General features: G+C 50.2%; 2 protein-coding genes across 8 annotated transcripts in view; both read left to right on the top strand.

Moving 5' to 3' along the window:
- Positions 1 to 17,886, top strand: part of TADA3 (transcriptional adaptor 3) — a 29,191-nt gene extending 11,305 nt beyond the window's left edge. For 2 of the 6 annotated variants that reach the window (XM_083602016.1, XM_083602020.1), the window contains exons 2-9: positions 1,146 to 1,369; positions 3,681 to 3,934; positions 5,468 to 5,573; positions 10,437 to 10,578; positions 11,809 to 11,912; positions 12,049 to 12,158; positions 14,267 to 14,452; positions 15,479 to 17,886. In XM_083602016.1, coding sequence (XP_083458142.1) covers positions 1,163 to 1,369; positions 3,681 to 3,934; positions 5,468 to 5,573; positions 10,437 to 10,578; positions 11,809 to 11,912; positions 12,049 to 12,158; positions 14,267 to 14,452; positions 15,479 to 15,671 — 1,302 coding nt within the window. In that variant the 5' untranslated portion in view covers positions 1,146 to 1,162 and the 3' untranslated portion in view covers positions 15,672 to 17,886. Of the gene's footprint in view, positions 1 to 6; positions 289 to 362; positions 770 to 1,145; positions 1,370 to 3,680; positions 3,935 to 5,467; positions 5,574 to 10,436; positions 10,579 to 11,808; positions 11,913 to 12,048; positions 12,159 to 14,266; positions 14,453 to 15,478 lie in introns of those variants that run through there. The other 4 variants (XM_083602018.1, XM_083602019.1, XM_083602021.1 and 1 more) reach the window with 4 other exon arrangements.
- A 3,539-nt stretch (positions 17,887 to 21,425) lies between these two features.
- The window catches only part of CAMK1 (calcium/calmodulin dependent protein kinase I), a 41,761-nt gene continuing 40,925 nt past the window's right edge, over positions 21,426 to 22,261 (top strand). For both annotated transcript variants that reach the window (XM_083602202.1, XM_083602203.1), the window contains exon 1: positions 21,426 to 21,632. The gene's annotated coding sequence lies outside the window, so the exon portion shown is untranslated. The remainder of the gene's footprint in view (positions 21,633 to 22,261) is intronic.

Below are 22,261 nucleotides of genomic sequence, written 5' to 3'. Positions count from 1 at the left end.
AATAGCAGGAGGCTGAGGGGAAGGAAGAAAAGAAAAAAAGCCCCGTAGAACTTGACTCTCGGCCAATAGGGGCGGGGCGGCCGAGGGAGCGTCCAGCCAACGGGAGGTGCCGCAGGAGGGGCCAGGAAGGAAGTGAGCGGAGCTGAGGAGGAGGAAGCAGTCCTGCGGGGGAGAGCTCGGTCTCTATCTATACAGTATAGCCTTCGCCTTCCCCCGCCTTGCAGCCGCGAAGGCACCCCGCCCGCGGCGCGGCTTCTCCCCTTCCCTGTGCGCATGCGCAGGCCTTGGGTGAGTGTAACCCGGAAGGAGCCCCTGAAACCGGAAGCTACCCCAGCAATCTCCCCCCTCCTTCCTCCAGCGCCCCCTCCTGGCCTCCCCCCCCCCCCGCTCATTCATCACCTGTTTCTTCATCCTGCACATTGGGTCCGTATTTCCAATGCTGCTCATCCCACCTTCCAAACCCTCATTGCTTTGTGCTTTTCTTCCCTTTCACGTTTGTGCCTTAACCCTGCAGAGGGTCTCCCCTCTCACTGCCCATTCTGCGGTCCCCTTCCCACCTGCTGATGTTCTGTAGACTAGCCTTGCCTTCTCGTTCTTTTTTCCCTTCTCCTCTTTTTCCTCCACCTGCAACCTGCTTGCTCCCATCCCTTTCACTCTTGCCCCTCACCGTGTCTCCTTGCCCGCCCGGCTGATGATACCTGTCACCATGTCTCCATCGATGCAGGTTTCCTGGTTGTGAGCCGCCTCCCTGTCTCCGGTTATCCATAGGGTAAGAATTCTCAGTGCTAACCTGTGTCACTTGGCCAGTTAACAGTTCTCGGTTTTTGTACAGTGGTACCTCGGGTTACATACGCTTCAGGTTACAGACTCCGCTAACCCAGAAATAGTACCTCGGGTTAAGAACTTTGCTTCAGGATGAGAACAGAAATTGTGCTCCAGTGGCGCGGCAGGCCCCATTAGCTAAAGTGGTGCTTCAGGTTAAGAACAGTTTCAGGTTAAGAACGGACCTCCGGAACGAATTAAGCACTTAACCCGAGGTACCACTGTATTTTGTTTTGCTTTTACTCCCTGCTTGTTTTGATCCTGCGTTTGGCACCTGGGTTTGTTGCTGCTCCGTTCCTTCATGCCACTTTCTCTTTTTGTAGACCCATCTGGCTACACCATGTCTGAGCTAAAGGACTGTCCCCTTCAGTTCCACGATTTCAAGTCTGTGGACCACCTGAAGGTGTGCCCTCGCTACACAGCTGTGCTGGCCCGTTCGGAAGATGATGGCATCGGCATTGAAGAACTCGACACCCTGCAGCTGGAGCTCGAAACGCTGCTGTCTTCTGCCAGCCGCCGGCTTCGGGTGCTGGAGACTGAGACCCAGGTCAGATGGAAATCAAGCTGCTCCATAGAATGGAGATGCTTTATTTCAGTGGTTCCCAAACTTCTTCCCCGCGTGGATCATTTGAAAATTGGTTAGGGGCTGCCTGCTGTAGCAATTCTAATGTGCTGTGCTAGATGCTGTATGGTTTTTAATTGGATTTAATTGCATCTTTTAATTGCATTGTTTTATTCATCTAGAATGCAGTTTTTTATAGAATGCAAATTGTAGAACAGTATAAGCAGTTAAAATAGAATTAAAAATCGATATGAATATTTAACACAGCGGTTGTGGCATCTCCTGCCTTCAGCCACAAATCCACATATGTGTTGCAGACCACCTGAATGATGATTACGGTCCACTGGTGGTCTGTGGACCACAGGTTGGGAACCCCTCTTTTATCTCATTCAGAAAAGGGGTGTTGGAACAACTCCACTATGAAGAAAGGTGACAATGTTTGGGGATTTTTTTGTTTTGTTTTGTTAAGAGGGACATAAGAGAGGGAGAGAAAATTATACATGGTGTGAAGAAAGCAAATAGAGAAATTTCTCTCTCTCTTCTGATACTAAAAGTCTGAGACGTCCAATGAAGCTGAATGTTTCAGGAGAGACAAAAGGAAGTGGTTCTTCACATAGCACATAGTTAAGCTATAGAATTTGCTCCCACAAGATGTAATGACAGCTACTGACTTAGATGATTTCAAAAGGGGATTAAGCAAATGTTCTCCCTCTACTGTCAGAGGCTGTATGCTTCTGGATAACACTTGCTGGGAATCACAAGTGTCTGTTAGAATTCCTGCTCCATGATTGCAGTCATGGGATTGTTGTCTATCACATGATGGTATATGTTTTGACTCCACAGAGTGGGAAGTGACGGAGACAGGATGTTTGTGTTACTGAGTTCCGTGAAGTGGGACTATTGTCCTTTTTTCTCTCTCTTTGCTGTCTGATGCTAGAGAGAGAGAGAGGGAGCCATGTTGCAGTGCTCCATGTGTGTTTATATGTAAATAAAGTAGATTAGTCAAAATGCTGAGTTGCTGAGGTCTGTCACGCAACTGTGCAAACTCTGCGGATCCCTAAGTGTGCCAGTGTCGGTTGGCATCAGTCACTGATATTCAGGCAGAAGAAAGCTTTTGAAGCTCCCGAACGATCGACCAGGAGGGAGAGAACATGCCAGTTGGGCATGTATTTCTGCCAGGGTCCTACTCGAGTGTAGGCTGAGCTCCTGACAGTGTCGAGGACATTTTGTTCTCAGGTTCTGTTTGTGGGCTCTTCCACCCTTTCCACCAATAGCAATGTAGCAATTGATGGAGCTAAATTGGGCAAGGACTTGCAAGAGTCCTAGGGCTGTATCCAAGAAAGTGGAATGACTTCTGCTCCTGCAATAGAATTCGCCCCATACATTATCCCCAGATGTACACTGTAAACCCCCAAAATCTGCCCAGGAAAGCCTGCAGAGGGAGGGCAGGTTCTGTTGTGCAACCAGAAGTTCTTTCACTTGCACAGTTAGTTTGCTCAATTCAACTCCTAGATGTGCAGAAGTGGGAGATGGGTGCAAAGAAGCTGGACAGCATCTAGAAGGTCTTTTTCACATGCCTGCTACATTCCCTGATTCTAAATATGGATTTATATATACTTATATCTTGCTCTGGGATGCGGGTGGCGCTGTGGGTTAAACCACAGAGCCTAGGACTTGCCGATCAGAAGGTTGGTGGTTCAAATCCCCGCGACGGGGTGAGCTCCCGTTGTTCGGTCCCAGCTCCTGCCAACCTAGCGGTTTGAAAGCACATCAAAGTGCAAGTAGATAAATAGGTACTGCTCTGGCGGGAAGGTAAACAGCGTTTCCGTGCGCTGCTCTGGTTCGCCAGAAGCGGCTTAGTCATGCTGGCCACATGACCCGGAAGCTGTACGCTGGCTCCCTCGGCCAGTAAAGCGAGATGAGCGCTGCAACCCCAGAGTCGGCCATGACTGGACCAAATGGTCAGCAGTCCCTTTACCTTTACCTTTATATCTTGCTCTAGCACAGTGCATTTCAAGAAGAAAGTGCTTGTTACCCTCTAAATGTTGTCTAGCATATGGTGTTGCCAGTGATGGAGCCACCTTTTTCTGGCGAAACCTCTTCCAGCCCCTGAATTCCCCCCTCCCCAGCTCAGGTGTGCTATGAAAAGAATGCAGTGCAGGAGTCACTGGGGCCAAGGAGATGGGAGCCGTTTTGGGGCAGTGACCTAGCAGCCCTTGAATGAATGAATGAATGAATGACTATATCGCCTTTTTCTCTAACAGGGACTAACAAAGCAGCTGTTTCATTTTTCCAGATCTTGACAGATTGGCAAGACAAGAAAGGGGACAGGAGGTTTCTGAAGCTGGAAAAAAAAGAGCATGAGTTGGGCACTCCTGTCAAACATGGCAAACCCAAGAAACAGAAGCTGGAAGGGAAAGGAGGTCACAGCACAGGGCAGGGTCCCGGTCGGCCCAAATCCAAGAACCTACAGCCCAAAATCCAGGAGTACGAATTCCCAGATGACCCAATTGATGTGCCCCGTATCCCCAAAAATGATGCACCTAATAGGTATGTGGGAGAGTGATTTCCACTGCAGCAGTAATAATGAAAAATACTTTGTTTCATATAATCTTCATATCTTGAAGGGAGAATTTATCGATCTGTCTATCTAAACAAACAAACAAACTCTTTGTTACCCTGCTGGACTGCAAAGAAACCCAAAACACTCAAAGCGGTTTACAAAAAGGAAACAAGAAAATCAAGAAAAGTTTGCAATAATACTTTAAAACGTACAAAAAGTTAAGATACTATAACCAATTAAAATCTGCATGAGCTTTATAAGCATCTGAGTGGGCTTGTTTTAACAAGACTTGTTTTTAGCAGGCGCCCACAGCGCAGGCACCTCCTTGAAACAGATATACCGTATTTTACGCTCCATAGGGCGCACCGGACCATAGGGCGCACCTAGTTTTTAGGGGGGGAAATCAAGGGAAAAAAATCTTATTTTGCCCCCAGCCCCAAAGATCAATGTACAGGCTGCGTGCAACCTCTCCCTGCCGGAAGGGTTGCGCGCGGCTATGTCACAAGCCAAGGCAGCCAGCAGGATGGATCCCGCTCGCTGTATTGGCTTCGTCTTTAGCCCCGAGCAACCTCTCCTTGCCGGGAGAGGCTGTGCGATGCTAAAGAAGCCATAGCCCCATGCAGCCTCTCCCTGCCTGAGGGGTTGCGCGCGGCTATGTCACAAGCCAAGGCAGCCAGCGGGATGGATCCTGCTGGCTGTTTTGGCTTCCTCTTTAGCCCCACGCAATCTCTCCCTGCTGGGAGAGGCTGCGCAGGGCTAAAGAAGCCATAGCCACGTGCAGCCTCTCCCTGCCGGAGGGGCTGCGCGCGGCTATACCTGAAGCCTGGAGAGCGAGAGGGGTTGGTGCGCACCGACGCCTCTCGCTCTCCAGGCTTCAGCGAAAGCAACGTGAAGCCTTTGGAGCACGGAGGGACTGCTCCCTCTGCCCTTTGGAGGTTTAGCGTTGCTATCGCTGAAGCCAAGGAGCCTGCAATCACTCCATAGGACGCACACACATTTCCCCTCAATTTTTGGAGGGGTAAAAGTGTGTCCTATAGAGCAAATAATACGGTACCTCTGCAGCAATAAAAATGTATTTTTGAACGCGGTCGATTTGAAGATGTAACCCATTGTTACATATTTTGTCTCCGTACAAAACCCCACAAGATATGGCTGGAATATTGCTGGATAATCAGTTTTATTTTGCGGTGGTACCTTGGTTTACAACCATCATCTGTTCCCGAGGTCCGGTTGTAAACCAAAAGCAGTTGTAGCCCAAGGTGCACGTTCGCCAATGGGGCCTCCACCAAAAAGGGGGGTTGTAGTTAAAAAAAAAAAGGTTGTAATCCCCCAAAAGGGCCACGCACTTCCGGTTTTGACGCGGTTGTAATCCAAAATGGTTGCAAACCAAGGTATCACTGTACTTTAGTATACTCCACTGAGGAATTCAGATTGTCTTTTCCTCTTGTCTGCCGGCCAGAGTACCTAAGCTACAGGTGTGTATGTTTCTCACTGTTAGTGTCCTGCTCTCTTGTTTGCAGGTTCTGGGCCTCAGTTGAGCCCTACTGTTCTGACCTCACCAGTGAGGAGGTGCGGACCTTAGAAGAGCTCCTCAAGCCTCCTGAAGACGAAGCAGAACACTACAAGGTAAAAATCAGCTTGATGGAGACACTTCTTTCAGCCTTCCTGCCTGCCCCTTTTCAGCCAAGTTTCCTGACCTCCACCAAGTAGCGCTTTCATTTTTTATTTCATTTTTAAATAATTTTTATTTATTTTCCTTTCAATCATATACATTCACATTATCGTTCTCTACTTTCCTGCCCAGGCTCTTTAGAGCCTATCGACTTCCTTACCTCCTGCCACGTGGCTTTCAAAAATTAACCTTTATATCATTGCATTTTGTATGTTTTCCAATTCTAATTGCACCCATTACATAATGGTACAAAATATAAATAAATATAAAGAGGTGGAAAGTTTCTCATTACAAGTCGCCAGATAACCCTGCTAGTGATGTTTACAATAGCCTTTCAGATATCGTATAAATTTACTCCAGTCCTTTTGGAATTCTTGATCGTGCTGGTTTCGGATTTTTCTTGTTAGCTTCGCCAGTTCTGCGAAGTCCATCATCTTCATCTGTCACTCTTCTTTCATTGGTACTTCTTGTTGTTTCAATTTTTGGGCTAAGAGAATTCTTGCCGCAGTTGTTGCATACATAAACAGTCTTTTATCTTCCCTTGGTATCTCTTCACCAACTATACCCAATAAAAAGGCTTCTGTTTTTTTTAACAAAAGTATTTTTCAACATTTCCTTTAACTTATTATATACCATTTCCCAGAAAGCCTGTTCAGGGAAGCTTTTAATGTTTAACAGACTATTGTATTTTAATATTTTGTTGGAAGCCGCCCAGAGCGGCTGGGGAAACCCAGCCAGATGGGCGGGGTATAAATAATAAATTATTATTATTACTTTACCTCTTTACAAGTCCACCACATGTGGTAGAAGATACCTTCCCTTTCTTTACATTTCCAACACTCATTAGTTCTTGTCTTGTACATTTTAGCTAATTTAGCTGGTGTTAAATACCATCTGTACGTCATTTTCATAACATTCTCTTTAAGTAGCCCTTTTTATTGAGCTGTTGTGTTGAGCCAGGGACAACCCCAGGCTACACTGGATAACCTGTGATTGAATGCTTCCTATTAACTACTGAGTTTGTTGTAAAGCAAGACTCTCAGGCTAACCTCTCTTGTAATGTGAACGTCCAGGACCATTTTTCCTGCTGGCTTCTCTTAACATTTCCCGCAGCTCAGCACATGGTGGTAGCTGTGTGCACTGTGGAGGGAATGTTTTAAGTACAGTGGTGCCCCGCAAGACGAATGCCTCGCAAGACGGAAAACCCGCTAGACGAAAGGGTTTTCCGTTTTGGAGGTGCTTCGCAAAACGAATTTCCTATGGGCTTGCTTCGCAAGACGAAAATGTCTTGCGAGTTCCTGCGGGGGTTTTTTCCTCCCCCCCCCTTTTTCCCAAGCCGCTAAGCCGCTTATCAGCTGATCCGTAAGTCGCTAAGCCGCTTAACAGCTGATCCGCTAAGCCGCTTAACAGCTGATCGCTAAGCCGCTTATCAGCTGATCCGCTAAGCCCGCTAATCTGCTAATAGCGCTAATCCGCTAAGCCGCTAATGGGCTTGCTTTGCAAGACGAAAAAACCGCAAGACGAAGAGACTCGCGGAACGGATTCTTTCCGTCTTGCGAGGCACCACTGTATTGTTGCCAGGCCGCAACCTAAGGAACCAACTTGTTACGTGCCGGCGTCGTTGCTCGAGAGTGAACAGGCAAGACTCCCACCGGTCTTTTCCTGGCTTTATTATCTGTCCAAAAACATTTACAGTGCAGAGCGTCTCAAGTCCATGTCTGCTCAGTCGCTAGCAGAATCTGGGAGTGGGCGGTCCTTAAACCTTCCCCAGCATAACAGTGTTTTGACCCCCATCCTTCTCCTCCGCTGTCTGCACACAAACCGACAGCGCAGAGAGGGCGTTGGCAAAGGGGGACTTGCCTCCCCTCCGCTTTGCTCAGGCTCGGTGTTGTGGCTCTCTCTAGCATCTTCTGATCCCTGCACCCCTTCCCCACTGGAGGCAGGGCTTCCCTCCTCGCCGGAGGAAGAGCTCGGATGCTCCCTGTAACACAACTGCCCTTCCACCTCTCGCCTCTGAGCTGATGGCAGTTCCCTGACACAACTTATTTCTTTAACAGCCCCTCAGAGGAACTGAAGCAGGAGAAGCTGCCTTATACGGAGTCAGATCACTGGCCTGTCAATTTCAGAATTGTCTATACTAGCTGGTAGTGGTTCTCTAGGATTTCAGATAGGGAACCTTCCCAGCTGTAGCTAGAGATGCCCCTCAGTTAGTTTCGAAAGCTGGGAGAAACAGTGGTTTCTCCCACCTCACCTCCCTGCAAGTCCCACCAGCGATCTCCTCTCTGCTGTAGGACAACAGAGTCTTGGCTGGAGGCGAGAGAGTGAAGTTGGGGGCTGTGAGGTTAGTAAAGCAGGAGAAATTGTGGTTCTGTCCACCTTTGCTGCTGAGAGGTTGTTAAAGAGGACCGTTCTTTGCATTGTGACCCGGCATCCTTGCTGCTCTGATCTTTTAAGCATTTCTAGCGGAGGAAAGCGGCTCTGACTTCCTGCTTGTTTTTAGCTGTCCAGTTCTGCGTCTTCTCCAGCTCTGCCAGCCCCATTTTAAGCTTTTCTATTATCTGTTATATAGGTGGCGCTGTGGGTTAAACCACAGAGCCTAGGGCTTGCCGATCAGAAGGTGGCGGTTTGAATCCCCGCGACAGGGTGAGCTCCCGTTGCTTGGTCCCTGCTCCTGCCAGCCTAGCAGTTTGAAAGCAAGTCAGTGCAAGTAGATAAATAGGTACCACTCTGGCAGGAAGATAAACGGTGTTTCCGTGCGCTGCTCTGGTTCACCAGAAGCGGCTTAGTCATGCTGGCCACATGATCCGGAAGCTGTATGCCAGCTCCCTCGGCAAATAAAGAGATGAGCACCGCAACCCCAGAGTCGGCCACGACTGGACCTAATGGTCAGGGCTCCCTTTACCTTTACCTATTATCTGTTATGGCTGAGTGGGGATTTGAACCGTGGTCTCCCAGATTATAGCGGGACCCTCTAACTATTGTACCACGCTGGCTTTCTCATTGAGAGAAGTTGCTGCAACTCTCTTCTTATCTTTGAGACTTGGCTATTGCTGGATGTGGAACTTTTATAGCCTTAACACCAGCCAGATATGTGAGACAGCGGGTGCCAAAGTGAAGGGAGATTCCCCACATGAGCCACCTTGGTTATCTTTAGTGGCAAGGTCACATGTTGATGCTTCCCAGATTACACAACCAGCCTCTTGTTCACATTCCCTCTCTTGACCTTGGACATTCCCCTGCTTCATGAAACACCTCTCTTGTCGTTTATATATTTTACCTTGAAAAACTTTTATCTGTCCTTTGTACCCAAGAATTCAACATGGCCGGCTGCCATAAGATTGGAAGAATAAAAGATGCAACAGCTGGGATTATATAAAATACCAAAGCCAGCAAACAACAGCTGTCACATCATTATCATTATTATTTATTGAATTTGTATACTGCCTTATACCCAGGGGTCTAAGGATAAAATCAAGATATAAAACCACAAAATACCTAATAAAAATAAAAACAACAACCTAATAGCTCCCCCCACCCAAAGAAACCCCCCAAAACATTTTAAAAGGGCATAGGAGGTAAATCGGATCAACCAAAGGCCTGGTTAAAAAGGCACATTTTTGCCTGGTGCCTAAAGGTGTATAATGAACATCAGAGAGTCACAGAATCGCAGAATTGTAGAGGTGGAAGGGACCTCAAGGGTCATCCTAGTCCAACCCTCTGCAGTGCAGAAATCTCAGCTGAAGCTTCCAAGACAGATGGCCCTCCAACCTCTGCTTAAAAACCTCCACTGAAGGAGAACCCGCAACTTCCCGAGGGAGACGGTCATGCAGCTCTTACTAAATGAAGATAAAACTTCACACATACCCTCAGTAACACCTGGCGTTGGCAAGATGAAAGAGCTCTCCTTTGCATCCATCTTGCATCAATATTTCATCTGAGCATGGGCAGTGTTACTTCTGCCCTGCTTAACGTGGTTCTCCTCCGTGGTTTTGCCTGCTCAGCGGGCTGCACCTGCCATTGGGCGTGTTGGATAACTGTCCTAGGTGCCAAGCAGACAATTTGTGTGCTCCTCTTCCCTTCTTTGCCTGTTGACCGCTGTGTTTAGCTACGATGCCTATTTCAGTCACCTAGTGGAAGGCGATGGGAACATCACTAAAAGCCACAAAAGGGAGGGCGCCTGACACATTGTGAAACAGGAAAAGGTAGTGCACATTGTGAAACGGAGTCAAGGACTAGCGGGAGGAGGAAACGGCAGAGGGTAGGGCAGTGGGATTTGTGTGGAGCTACATCCGGGGGTGCTGGTGGCGCTGTGGTCTAAACTACAGAGCCTGGGGCTTGCCGATCAGAAGGTCGGCAGTTCGAATCCCCGCGACAGGGTGAGCTCCCGTTGCTCAGTCCCAGCTCCTGCCCACCTAGCACTTCGAAAGCACATCAAGTACAAGTAGATAAATAGGTACCGCTCCGGTGGGAAGGTAAACGGCGTTTCTGCGCACTGCTCTGGTTTGCCAGAAGCGGCTTAGTCATGCTGGCCACATGGCCCGGAAGCTGTACACTGGCTCCCTCAGCCAGTAATGCGAGATGAGTGCCGCAACCCCAGAGTCATCCGTGACTGGTCCTAACAGTCAGGGGTCCCTTTACCTTTACCAGCAGGCAGGAAGAGGAAACAGTAGAGGGTAGGGCAGTGGGATTTGTGTGGAGCTACATCCGGGGAGGGAGGGAGCAAAACATCTGGACGTTGATGAGCGGAGGCAGAGCTAGACTCGCCGTTCCACCCTGTGATTGCAAAATGTGAATGCACGGTTTTCCTGCCCCTATAGATCCCACCTCTCGGGAAGCATTATTCCCAGCGCTGGGCCCAAGAAGACATGCTGGAGGAGCAGAAGGACGGGGCTCGAGCCGCCGTTACTGCTGACAAGAAGAAAGGCATTTTGGGGCCCCTGACAGAGCTGGACACTAAAGGTACCCGAGAGCCTTCTGCGGAATCTTGTGCCATCCTTTCTGGGGGAGTTTGCAGCTCACTAATATGGGCCACGCTTTATATGTCACCAAGATGGCGCACCCTTTATGTGTCAGCATGCCGCGGGCTTCATGCAGCCCTGAGTCAAACTTTGTGTTGCCCTGCAGGTCTCTTTCCCTGCCACACCTGAGCTGTTTAGCCCTAGGAATAGCTGAGAAGGGCTCCCATGGGGGTGCTTCTTCGCCGTTCCCGGACAGCCAGATGAGCGGGAGGCACATGGCAGGATCACTGAGATCCTGTCGTGTGCCTCCCGCTCCCTGCTGCAGTTGGCACGGTAGCACCACTCAGCTGTTCCCAGCACTAATCAGTTGGAGAGGCAAGCAATGTGCAATTGATTGCTGTCATAGATGGAGGGGAAAGTTGGCAGGATATTGGTGGGCAGGGAGGCAAGGAGTGAGAGAGAGAGAGAGAGAGAGAGAGAGAGAGAGAGAGAGAGAGAGAGAGAGAAGGGGAGGACTCAGGCCCTGACCACACCTACTGCCAGCCCTGACCCCTCCATGTGGCCATTGATCCACCATTGTATGTAGTGCTTGAAATCTTCCCCATCCTTCCTTTATGCAGATCAGCCTGCAGGTGTGACTCCTGGTTAACTAAGGATTCTCGGGTGGAAGTCTTTGGATAGAATCATAGAACTGTAGAGTTTGAAGGGACCAGAGTTTCCCAAACTTGGGCCACCAGCTGCTTTTGGACTGCAGTTCCCATCATCCCTGACCACTGGCCCTGCTAGCTAGGGATGATGGGAACTGTAGTTTGAAAACAGCTGGAGACCCAAGTTTGGGAAACCCTGATCTAGTCCAATCCCCTGCAATGCAGGAATAGGCGCTGTCCCGTACGGGGATTGAATCTGCAACCTTGGCATTAACAGCACCACGCTCCAACCAACTGAGCTATTATACCCCTAGGCTGGCAGTGCCTTTAAGGTTTGATGGCCCTCGGCTTGATGGACTGCTCATCTAGGTTGGTATAAGGTTCTTCTCATTGACTTGTGGTGTACCCAAGGGTTTGGTTTCCCCTACGGCCGCGTGGTTATTATGGGAAAGCCCAAACTCTTCCCACTACAGAACATTCCTACGCGGTTGGGCTTCTGCCTAGGGGTTCCCGCTTTTGCCTAAGGTCCCAAGCCAACCAGCCCATCCTGCTACTCAACTGCTCCTTTGTTTCACAATTTCCAGATGTTGACGCTTTGCTGAAGAAGTCCGAGTCCCAGCATGAACAGCCTGAGGACGGCTGCCCCTTTGGACCTCTGACCCAGCGGCTTCTGCAGGCATTAGTAGAAGTAAGCGGACAAAATCCAGACTGGGTCCTCCTTTGGCTTCAGCAGGCCCTGATTTCTCGGGGAGAGGAGGTGGTGGCATCAGAAGGCCCAAGACCCTGTAAGCCTCACCTCTCCCATCTTCCCTCTCTCTGTGCAGGAGAACATAATCTCCCCCATTGAAGACTCGCCTATTCCTGAGATAGCAGGCAAGGACTCTGCAACTGATGGGGCCAGCACTTCCCCCCGCAGCCAAAACAAGCCCTTCAGGTGAGTGCTTTGTAGGATAATAATAATAATTATAATAATAATAATAATAATTACTAAGTAATAATAATTTATTATTTATATCCCGCCTATCTGACTGGGTTTCCCCAGCCACTCTGGGCGGCTCCCAACCAAATGTTAAAAACATAACACAGCATTCAACATTAAAAACTTCCCTAAACAGGGCTGCCTTCAGATGTATTTTAAAAGTCGGATACAGTGGTACCTCAGGTTAAGAACTTAATTCGTTCCGGAGGGCCGTTCTTAATCTGAAACTGTTCTTAACCTGAGGTACCACTTCAGCTAATGGGGCGTCCCGCTGCTGCCGCACCGCTAGAGCACAATTTCTGTTCTCATCCTGAAGCAAAGTTCTTAACCCGAGGTACTATTTCTGGGTTAGCGTAGTCTGTAACCTGAAGCGTCTGTAACCGAAAGTACCACTGTAGTTGCTTATTTCCTTGACATCTGATGGGAGGGCGTTCCACAGGGCAGGTACCACTACTGAGAAGGCCCTCTGCCTGGTTCCCTGTACTTCTCACAGGGAGGGAACCACCAGAAGGCCCTCGGAGCTGGACCTCAGTGTCCAGGCTGAACGATAGGGGTGGAGACGCTTCTTCAGGTATACAGGCCTGAGGCCATTTAGGGCCTTAAAGGTCAGCACCAACACTTTGAATTTTGTTTGGAAACGTACCGGGAGCCAATGCAGGTCTCTCAGGACCAGTGTTATATGGTCTCGGCGGCCACTCCCAGTCACCAGTCTAGCTGCCGTATTCTGGATTAATTGCAGTTTCCCAGTCACCTTCAAAGGTAGCTCCACGTAGAGCACATTGCAGTAGATTCTTGTTCCTTTTAAATCAGCCTTCTAGAAATCTGCCCTTTCTTTTCCCTCATTGGCTCTTTTTGGGGTGCAGGCTGGGGGAGTTCCGAATATAGTCAAACCTCGGCTCCTGAATTCCTCCGTTATTGTACATTTGGGCTCCCAAGCACCAAAAACTTGGAAGTAACTGCTTCAGTTTTCAAACAGTTTTCAGAAACGGCTTCCGGGGAGTTTTTTCATTTTAGCTCCATTGACTTTGCCGATCGCCCTTTGATCCTCGGTTGTTGCGTGCTTTGGAAGTTGAATGGTCTTCCGGAACGGATTACGTTTGACAACCGAGGTTTGACTGTAAATCATGACTGTATACCATCACAGCAACCAAACTCTAAAAATGGGTTCCAAATCCTAGCTGCGTAAAAGGGCAGCTGTGAAAACTCACAAGCAGTCCAAGTTATTTGCCATCGGAGGCTTGTAAAAAAACAGGACTTAAAAACAAGGAAAAAGATTAAACTTTCAGCTCAAAAGTAGCTATGTTGGTGACAGCTTCATGGGAGAGGTGGCACTGCCGGGGGGGGGGTAACTCTGGGAAAGCTGTTGGTGCCATTCCCCCCCCCCCACAAAAGCAGCCCAGGATTAGCCACTGGCATCACCTTTTTTTACAGCTTTTGTATACCCTTTACTGTCAAAGGTGACCTTGAGACGGCTTACAAATGATAATATCAGTGCAAACCTTGAAACACAATGGACTTTATCCAACACTGTCTCTTCCCTGTACATACACACACACGGCACGCTCTCAAAAACTGGGGGTTGGGGCCCCCTCTGGAGCGGATTTTGGGAGAGGAGATGAAAAATAAATCATCTGCATGAGTGGAACCTGGTGAAAACATAAACTACAAAACGATGCTAATTTTGCATACCGCTAAATTGCCAAAGATGGCAATCAGTTCCGACTATACGGAAGGCGGAAACGGCTCTTGGGAAACCGAGGCTGAGAATGAATGACTCAGCCATAGCTTGCCAGGTGTTCCAGTTTACTGGAAGGCTCCTCACCTAGGTCTAGACCAGTGTTTCCCAACCTTGGGTCTCCAGCTGTTTTTGGACTACAACTCCCATCACCCCTAAGTAGCAAGACCAGTGGCCATGGATGATGGGTATTGTAGTCTGGAAACAGCTGGAGACCAGATGTTGGGAAACACTGGTCTGGACCTTATGCTCTGCTCGCCGCCACCAGACCTCTCGTGAGTGCTGAGGTTTCCCTCACCGTGGCACCGCTTCTTGTGTCCTCTCGCAGCGTGCCCCACACCAAGTCTCTGGAAGGCCGCATCAAAGAAGAGCTGATCGCTCAAGGGCTGCTGGAGTCGGAGGACCGGCCTGCTGAGGACTCGGAGGACGAGGTGCTGGCCGAGCTGCGGAAGAGGCAGGCTGAACTCAAAGCCCTGAGCGCGCACAACCGAGCCAAGAAAGTCGAGCTGCTCAGGTGGGAAGAAGAGGATAATGATTTCTTGCCCATCCTTCACCCCTAGCCCCCAGGGTGGGTGGCAACGTTGTAAAAATGCAAGGCTGAAACCGGTTAGAATAATTTACCGTTTAAAAAAACAGATGTGGGTGGAGAATCTAATGGCCTCATCCCTTTGCCTTCTTGGCCATGCACATGTTTTGTGTTTCATTTTTATCGCCCGCCTCCTCCTTGGGGGTTGGTGTTCTGGACCAGAGATGGATAGAGATGGAAGCGCAAACTGCTGCAGCTTAGGGTTTCCATGTTGTGGTTGAAACCTCCCCATGTTTTATCCAGTTTGGGACTGCTTTGCGTTAAGGACCACCTTTCCCCATAGGAGCTTGTCCGGACCCTCAGATCATCATCAGAGACTGTTCTCTGCATGCCACCTTCCAGGGAGACCTGGAGGGTGTCAGAAAGAGGCCTTTCCTGCCTTAGCCTCCTATCTGTGGGATGATCTCCTCAGGAAGGCCTGCCTAGTGGCAACTTGTATTATTATTATTATTATTATTATTATTATTATTTATTAAATTTGCCCTCATTTCAGCCCCAGGCGAACATGGTTTTGTTTTCCTGGGCATGTGAATGGCACCAGTGACCGGATTATAGTGATACCTCTGGTTGCGAACAGGATCCGTTCCGGAGCCCCGTTTGCAACGTGAGCAGAACACAACCCGCATCTGCGCGGGTCGCGATTCGCCACTTCTGCGCATGTGTGTGACGTCATTTTGAACGTCTGCGCATGCGTGAGCGGCGAAACCTGGAAGTAACCCTTTCCGGTACTTCCGGGTCGCCGTGGGACGCAACCTGAAAAGACGTAACCTGACCCAAACGTAACAAGAGGTATGACTGTATTTAAATACTGCTGTGTGTCAAATATCAATAAGTTTTTTCTTTAATTACCATGTTATATTCCTGCTGCAAATCTGCTTCGGGGGCTGCTTCCCGTTGCTGAAAGGCAACCTGCAGATCCCGCAAACCCCCTAACCCCTTGCAACCCTTTCGCAGGCTGGCCAAGGAGGAGCTGCACAGACAGGAGCTGCGCCACCGTGTGCGCATGGCTGACAACGAGGTGATGGACGCCTTCCGCAAGATCATGGCCGCCCGCCAGAAGAAGCGCACCCCGACGAAGAAGGAGAAAGACCAGGCCTGGAAGAGCCTCAAGGAGCGCGAGAGCATCCTGAAACTGCTTGATGGCTAAGCCCTTGCATCCCAGGGGAGTGTTAACCGGGAGCCCCTGTGCCCAAGAGCCTCCATTTTGAACCGCGGTGTAGGCCCCAGCTTTAAGGGAGGCGACAGCTGCAAATATGGACTGCAGCAGCTCCCTCCATTCAGCTTACCAGCATCCTGTTGCAGCCAGGGACCTGGGCAGGCTGGACTTGGCCTGCTTGCCACCCTTCCTTCCTGCGTGTGGCTAGGAGCACTCGCTGCATGTGAGCTGGGACAGGGGGAGCCTTGATTGCTGCTAAAGTTGGCGGTTCCTCCTCGGACATCGGCAGGGCCGGCTTGCGGCACTGGAGACGGGGAACGGGACAGAACCTACGAGTCGGGTCTGAGCATCGCACAGACGCTTCCGGGACTCTTGTCTGCAGCGTTTAAACTTGTGGAGGCGGATGGCTTCGGATTCGGTTTCATATTTTCTGCCCCACTTTCGCCACGCTGCATGCGAACCTTCGGAGGCTGCAGAGACAGCAAGACCTCGTAGGCGGCGGCCAGAATTCCCCAAGCGCCTGAGTGGCACTCAGCTGGGAACAATTTGCCACAACACTCCAGTGCCCTAATCTGGGACAGACCCAAGTTAAAGTGGCCAGTGAAGCTCAGAAACTGGAATACCTGACCCCTAGGCGGTGTAAATAGGTGCCTGAAGTGCGTGGCATTGAGCAGTAGAGGGAGCTGCTTGACTCCCGTAGGGTCTCAGCCACACTGTTCCCCGTTGGCCTGTGACAAATAGTGAAGGTCCCTGCGCTGTGGAGGATTGTGGGTGTTTGTGAGCCAGAGAGGCAGCCCTGACGGCTTTCCTCTGCTCCCTGTCCTGCTCAGCCTCTTCCTCTGGTGGTGTGATGTCTTCTCCCCCTGCTTCCCCTTTCTCTGATTGTCTAAAGTACCTACCGAGGGGTTGGCCTTGGTGTGGGAATCGAGCAATGGGGTCCCCTGGGTTCTACGATGCAAGGGCTGATTGGAAGAGGCCCTAGGGCAGTATGTTCCCTGCAGGGCAGAGCAAGGCCTGTGAGATTTGGGCAGAAGGGAGGGGCTGCGTGGCCTTGGCTGGGCCTGCACCTATCCCAGCCACACAAGAAATTCACTAATGGGAATAGCAGCTAGAGCCCACTGTGGAAAGCCGCTGGGTATAGAGAGTCATCTTCCATTCTCTCCGGACCTGTGTGTTGGCTCCCCTGGCATCATCCTGGGGAAAGGCCCAGCCCTAAGAAAGCGAGTGGGGAAGAAGTAAAACATCAGGTTCTCTTTCCCCATCCCCTATGGGAAAGAGAAACAAGCAGGAGCTGCCTTAAGGGCAGACTTCTCAGATCCACAGGGAGGGGGAAAGGGAGTGGGCAGAGCAGAGATGACCTGGCTGAACCCATGTCGAGAACTCTCAACCCTGCCAACTGCATAATATCTAGCCAGGCTTCGGAGGGCATACAGATCAGGCAAGGCCAGCACTGCCTTTTCTTCCTCTGTTGCCTGCCCGCCCTGCCTAAGTTTCACCTTCCGGCTCCCTTTATATGGCATTGGGGTGTCAGGTGATTGACAGGCCCCACTGGCCTGTCAAAACGGCCTGGAGGGGAGGGGGACAGGAAGCTTGAGGACCCAGCACCCTGCTCCCAGCTTTACTCAACTGGCTGTAAGTGTGTGTTTGCCCTTGCTGTAGTCATGCCATATTTCAGCACTGCGCAAGGGAGCCTCAAACTCTGGCTGGCATCATAGCACAATTCTAACACAGCAGTAGGAGGAGATTGAAGCAAGGCTTTGGGCTTCCTCTTGGACACACCTCGCCAGCTGCATCTGCAGACTTCTTCCACCTCCGTTGACTTTACCTCCTGAAAGTTTGATGGCCAGCTGACGGCTGTCTTAATTAAGCATACAATGCCTGTATTTAAAAACGCACTTGGGGCCTGTTCTCTCCCCACCCCACCCCACCCCACTCCTTTCACCTACCAGCAACTTTCAAACACTTCCTGCTGTGCCTGCCTAGAGGAGGTTTCAAGCCTCATCGGTCTGTGACGTGAGGCGACTCTGGGAACAGATGGTATTGGGGGCTGGAAAGGGCAGTGGCGGAGAAGCCCGGAGGAAGACCTGGCATTTGGGAAAGGATCGAATGAGTTCTTCACACGCTGCGGTCTCTTCCAGTTTGTGTCAACATGGTGCCTCACTAGAAATTCTTCCAGAGTGTCAATAAATCCATGACTACGAGAGCAGCTGGTGTGTTTGGGTGTAAACTTTGTCAAGGACTGGAGGGTTTGGCTAGGACCCAAGAGGATGTTACTGATAAATTTGAGTGCTGTAGGAGAAATTGACAGAAGCTGAAGGGGATCTAGCAAACCCCACCCTAAAATAGCACGGGAGACTTTGGAGCAGGCTAGCCAAGGCTCTGGATGTATTCTTGAAATACAAGCAGGTGAGCCCGGGCTCCTACGACGGAAAGGTCAATACTACTGGGAAGGTACAGTGGTACCTCGGGTTAAGTACTTAATTCGTTCCGGAGGTCTGTACTTAACCTGAAACTGTTCTTAACCTGAAGTACCACTTTAGCTAATGGGGCCTCCTGCTGCTGCTGCGCCGCTGGAGCACGATTTCTGTTCTCATCCTGAAGCAAAGTTCTTAACCTGAAGCACTATTTCTGGGTTAGCGGAGTCTGTAACCTGAAGCGTATGTAACCTGAAGCATATGTAACCCTAGGTACCACTGTATAACTGAAGCTTGGTGGAGACAACTCCCTGATCAAATTAGATCAGCTGGAGGATATAACTAATTCAAAAAGTATTGATGTAGCAGAAAAGAATTGGAGGTATGCTGGTTTTTTTTTTAAGTGTACCACCTGCAGGGGAAGATGAGCAGGGTAGCCTGTAAAGAGGAACTGGTAAAAAAAAAATCGAGAGAAAGAAATAAAAGCCACATTGTGGCTTTCACAGCCCACTGAACCAAGGAAAGGATGGGGATGGTGGAACAAATTACAAGGAAACGTTTCAAGGAAGCAAGACTTTAATTGACTTCGACTGCTCCGATATCAGCTAGGCTTCAAGCTCTACTAGTCAGGGAATCACCCAACAAATTCCTGCCAGACCTTGCTGACAAAAACTTCCGCTTCCAGAAGGTGGAGGAATGAATTAGGGGGGTTGTCTGTCCTTGATCTGAATTAATAGGGAAGAGTTAGTCGAGATGGGAGTGGCAGGAAATTTGGGGGGGAAGTGGCCGCAAGTAATGATGGAACTCATCGTTTTGTGTTAAGCCCAAAGCTAAGGATCAAATTTGTGCCTTGGATTTCGGGAAAGCTGATTTTGTTTTTAACAAGTTCAGGAAAATACGACATAGGATTTGAGTGCAAATGTGGTGTAGTGGTCAGAGTGTCGGACTAGGAGACCAGGGTTCAAATCCCCACTTGGCCATGAAGATCACTGGGAAATCTTGGGCCTACTTCACAGGGTTGTAAGAACAGGGTTGTTCACCACCTTGAGCTCCTTAGAGGAAAAAGGCGGATATAAATGCAATAAATAAATTCCGCAGCTAGATATACTGACTGGGAAAGGAGTCAAAGTTGGGCGGCATCTTCTGGAGGAGGAGTTACCAAAGGCACAATCTCAAACCATTCCAATGAGAGAGAATGGCAAGACATCTAAGAAAGCCAGGGTGGCCCCCGCAGCTTAATGAGCTGGAAATAGAGAGCACGTGTTTGAGAAGTGTAAGGAACAACAGGTAACCAAGTAACCAGGTGAAAAGCCTGGCCTGTAGGGCCAGTGTCAGGAAAGCTAAAAGCTCAGAACTAGCAGAGACTGGTAAACAATGGGAAGAGCAATGGAAAAGGGCTGTTTTCATGTGCGTTTGGAGCAATGGTTCAATTCCTGCTGCTCAGTATGGATGGTGAAATTTGAACAGAGCTGCTCAACTCTTTTCCCTGTCATCTCCCTTAAGGGAACCTCTGTCTAATCTTAAAGAGAAGATGTAATAATTTATGCCAGAGGGAAAAAACAGGGGCAGGTAGCCCTGCTCTCTTTTCATTGGAAGTCTTGCATTTTTATAAAATTGTTAATAAAATTGTTACAGAGTTTAGATAAATTAGATTAGTTTTTTATAGCACCTTTTTGTTTTGTTAAAAGTTTATTTTAGAATTTTGTGCAGCCTATGTATTTGACAGGGACGCAGGTGGCGCTGTGGGTTAAACCACAGAGCCTAGGACTTGCTGATCAGAAGGTCGACGGTTTGAATCCCCGCGACGAGGTGAGCTCCCGTTGCTCGGTCCCTGCTCCTGCCAACCTAGCAGTTTGAAAGCACGTCAAAGTGCAAGTAGATAAACAGGTACCGCTCCGGCGGGAAGGTAAACGGCGTTTCCATGCGCTGCTCTGGTTCGCCAGAAGTGGCTTAGTCATGCTGGCCACATGACCCAGAAGCTGTACGCCGGCTCCCTCGGCCAGTAAAGCGAGATGAGCGCCGCAACCCCAGAGTCGGCCACGACTGGACCTAATGGTCAGGGGTCCCTTTACCTTTACCTGTGTATGTGACTGTCTTCTTGTCCCCGATCTGACAGAGCAGGTTTCAAGTCTCCTCTGAACTAAGGTGTGGGTGGGTGTTTATCCTAAGGTGTTTGGGAGGGTTGTACACCTTGCACATGCAGAGTCCCTCTGTGCCTTTGATATCCTGGCAAATGTTTAAAATTCCTCCAGTATACTAGTCCTTTCGAGGTAGCCTGCTTCGAGAAAGTCCTCTGAGACAAGGTTGGAAGAGCTGGGTATATTTAGCATACAGGAGACTGGCGGACACTACAGCATTCTTCAAATACGGTGGTACCTCTGGTTAAGAACTTAATTCATTCTAGAGGTCTGTTCTTTACCTGAAACTGTTCTTAACCTGAGGTACTACTTTAGCTAATGGGGCCTCCTGCGCCACTGCCTCACAATTTCTGTTCACATCCTGAAGCAAAGTTCTTAACCCGAGGTAATATTTCTGGGTTAGCGGAGTCTGTAACCTGAAGCGTCTGTAACCCGAGGTACCACCGTATTTGAAGTGCTGTCGCATAGATAAGGTCAAAGACTTGTTCTCTGATGTCTTGATGGGCAAAACTGGATCTCAGTGTGATTAACGTACAGAGGTGTTTTGGTGGAAAACGGAGAAAAACATCTGGAATAGCAATTTGATCACACCTCTTTCCTAAGCTGCTGGGATCTCGACCTGCACTTCGTCAGGTTTCCTGCTATGCATGTTTTTACTCAGAAGTCCACCCCACTCGGGTCAGCATGCAGAGGATTGGGAGCCTCAAGCAGGTGCAGAAAAGCTCTCTTTACAAGAGTAAAAAGCAATTATTATCATTATTTATTTATATTTATCGTGGAAGGAGAATAAGAACAGACAATTAACAAAGCGCTCCACTCCACCCCGCCTCGTCTTCCATAGTACCCTAATATTGACCTTAGGGGCTGCAGCTCATGGTTTTACAAACCGTAGCGGATAAAAACTAAATGACTCCTGGAGAAGGGGACACCGCCCCCCCGAAACTTTTTACCGCCCCCTCGATAAAATTCCTCTCCGAGGCCCTGCCTGTGCCATCCCTAAATCAGGTAGCCCAGAGCGCCGCGGTGTGTGAGCGTGCGCGCTCTTGCGCTCTTGCGCTGCGTATTTATGAATGGAGCGGCGGCGCTGCCTTCTCCTCCATCCAGCCCCGTTTCACTTCGGTTTAATCCCGTCGCCAGGCAGCTCCCGCCTCCCGAGCCTCGGATTGGCTTCGTGCGGGCTCCGGCTCCGCCCTCTCGCGGTGACATCGCCGCTGGCTGGAGGGCGAGCGCGCACAGAGCTGGGGAGGAGAAGGCGGAGAGGGGCGCGACGACGGACGCCTTTCCCCCATCTCGGCTGGCGGCGGCGGCGGGGCGCGGAGGACCCGAGGGAGCCGCTGCCGAGCACTCAGCTCGCGAAAGCGGGACAGCCCCGGCGGAACCGCCACCGCAGATCCCTCCATGTAAGTAAGGAGGGCGTCTCGGGACTGCGCCGGCCGGGGACAGATTGGAGACGGATGAATGGGCGGCTGGCGGCGGCGGCGTTGTCTGTCTCCCTGGCTGCAGCCGTGCGCCTTTCTCTGCCTGCTGCGCCCGCGCGCCTCTACCGCTGCTGAGCATGCATGCTCGCCCGGGTGCGGGTAGGGAGGTCGGCGTGGATCTCGACCTGCACCCCGTCAGATCTGCTCTGTGTGAGCCTTGGCTGCCTGCATTTGCCCGTGCGATTTACTTCTTCTCCTTTTCCTTCCTCCTACGGGGAGCTGGCGTAGCGCGTGTGCCTTGCCTGCCGCTCACTCCGCAGCACATCATCTCGGCACTTGGCCGTTTCTCTGCACCTGCTTGAGGCTCCCAGTCCTCGGCATGCTGGCCCGAGGGGGGGGAGTGTAAACATGCATAGCAGGATCAGCGTTGTGCAATCCTTCCTCTCTCTCTCTCCAAAAGGGATCTGCATAATCGCCTGTGCGAATGTGTGTCCGGTGCATGGAGAGGGTGTATGAATGGCTCGAACCTGTATGAATAGGTGCACAGGTGTGCCTGAGTCGCCGCGGCCATTGTCTGCGCAACTGCCTGCGTGTGATTGTATCTGACCCAT

Source organism: Podarcis filfolensis, assembly GCF_964270895.1.
Source record: "Podarcis filfolensis genome assembly, chromosome: 2".
In the NCBI taxonomy this organism is placed as follows: domain Eukaryota; kingdom Metazoa; phylum Chordata; class Lepidosauria; order Squamata; family Lacertidae; genus Podarcis; species Podarcis filfolensis.
The sequence above is the reverse complement of the archived record's forward strand: the minus strand, read 5'-3'. Positions and strand labels throughout refer to the sequence as shown.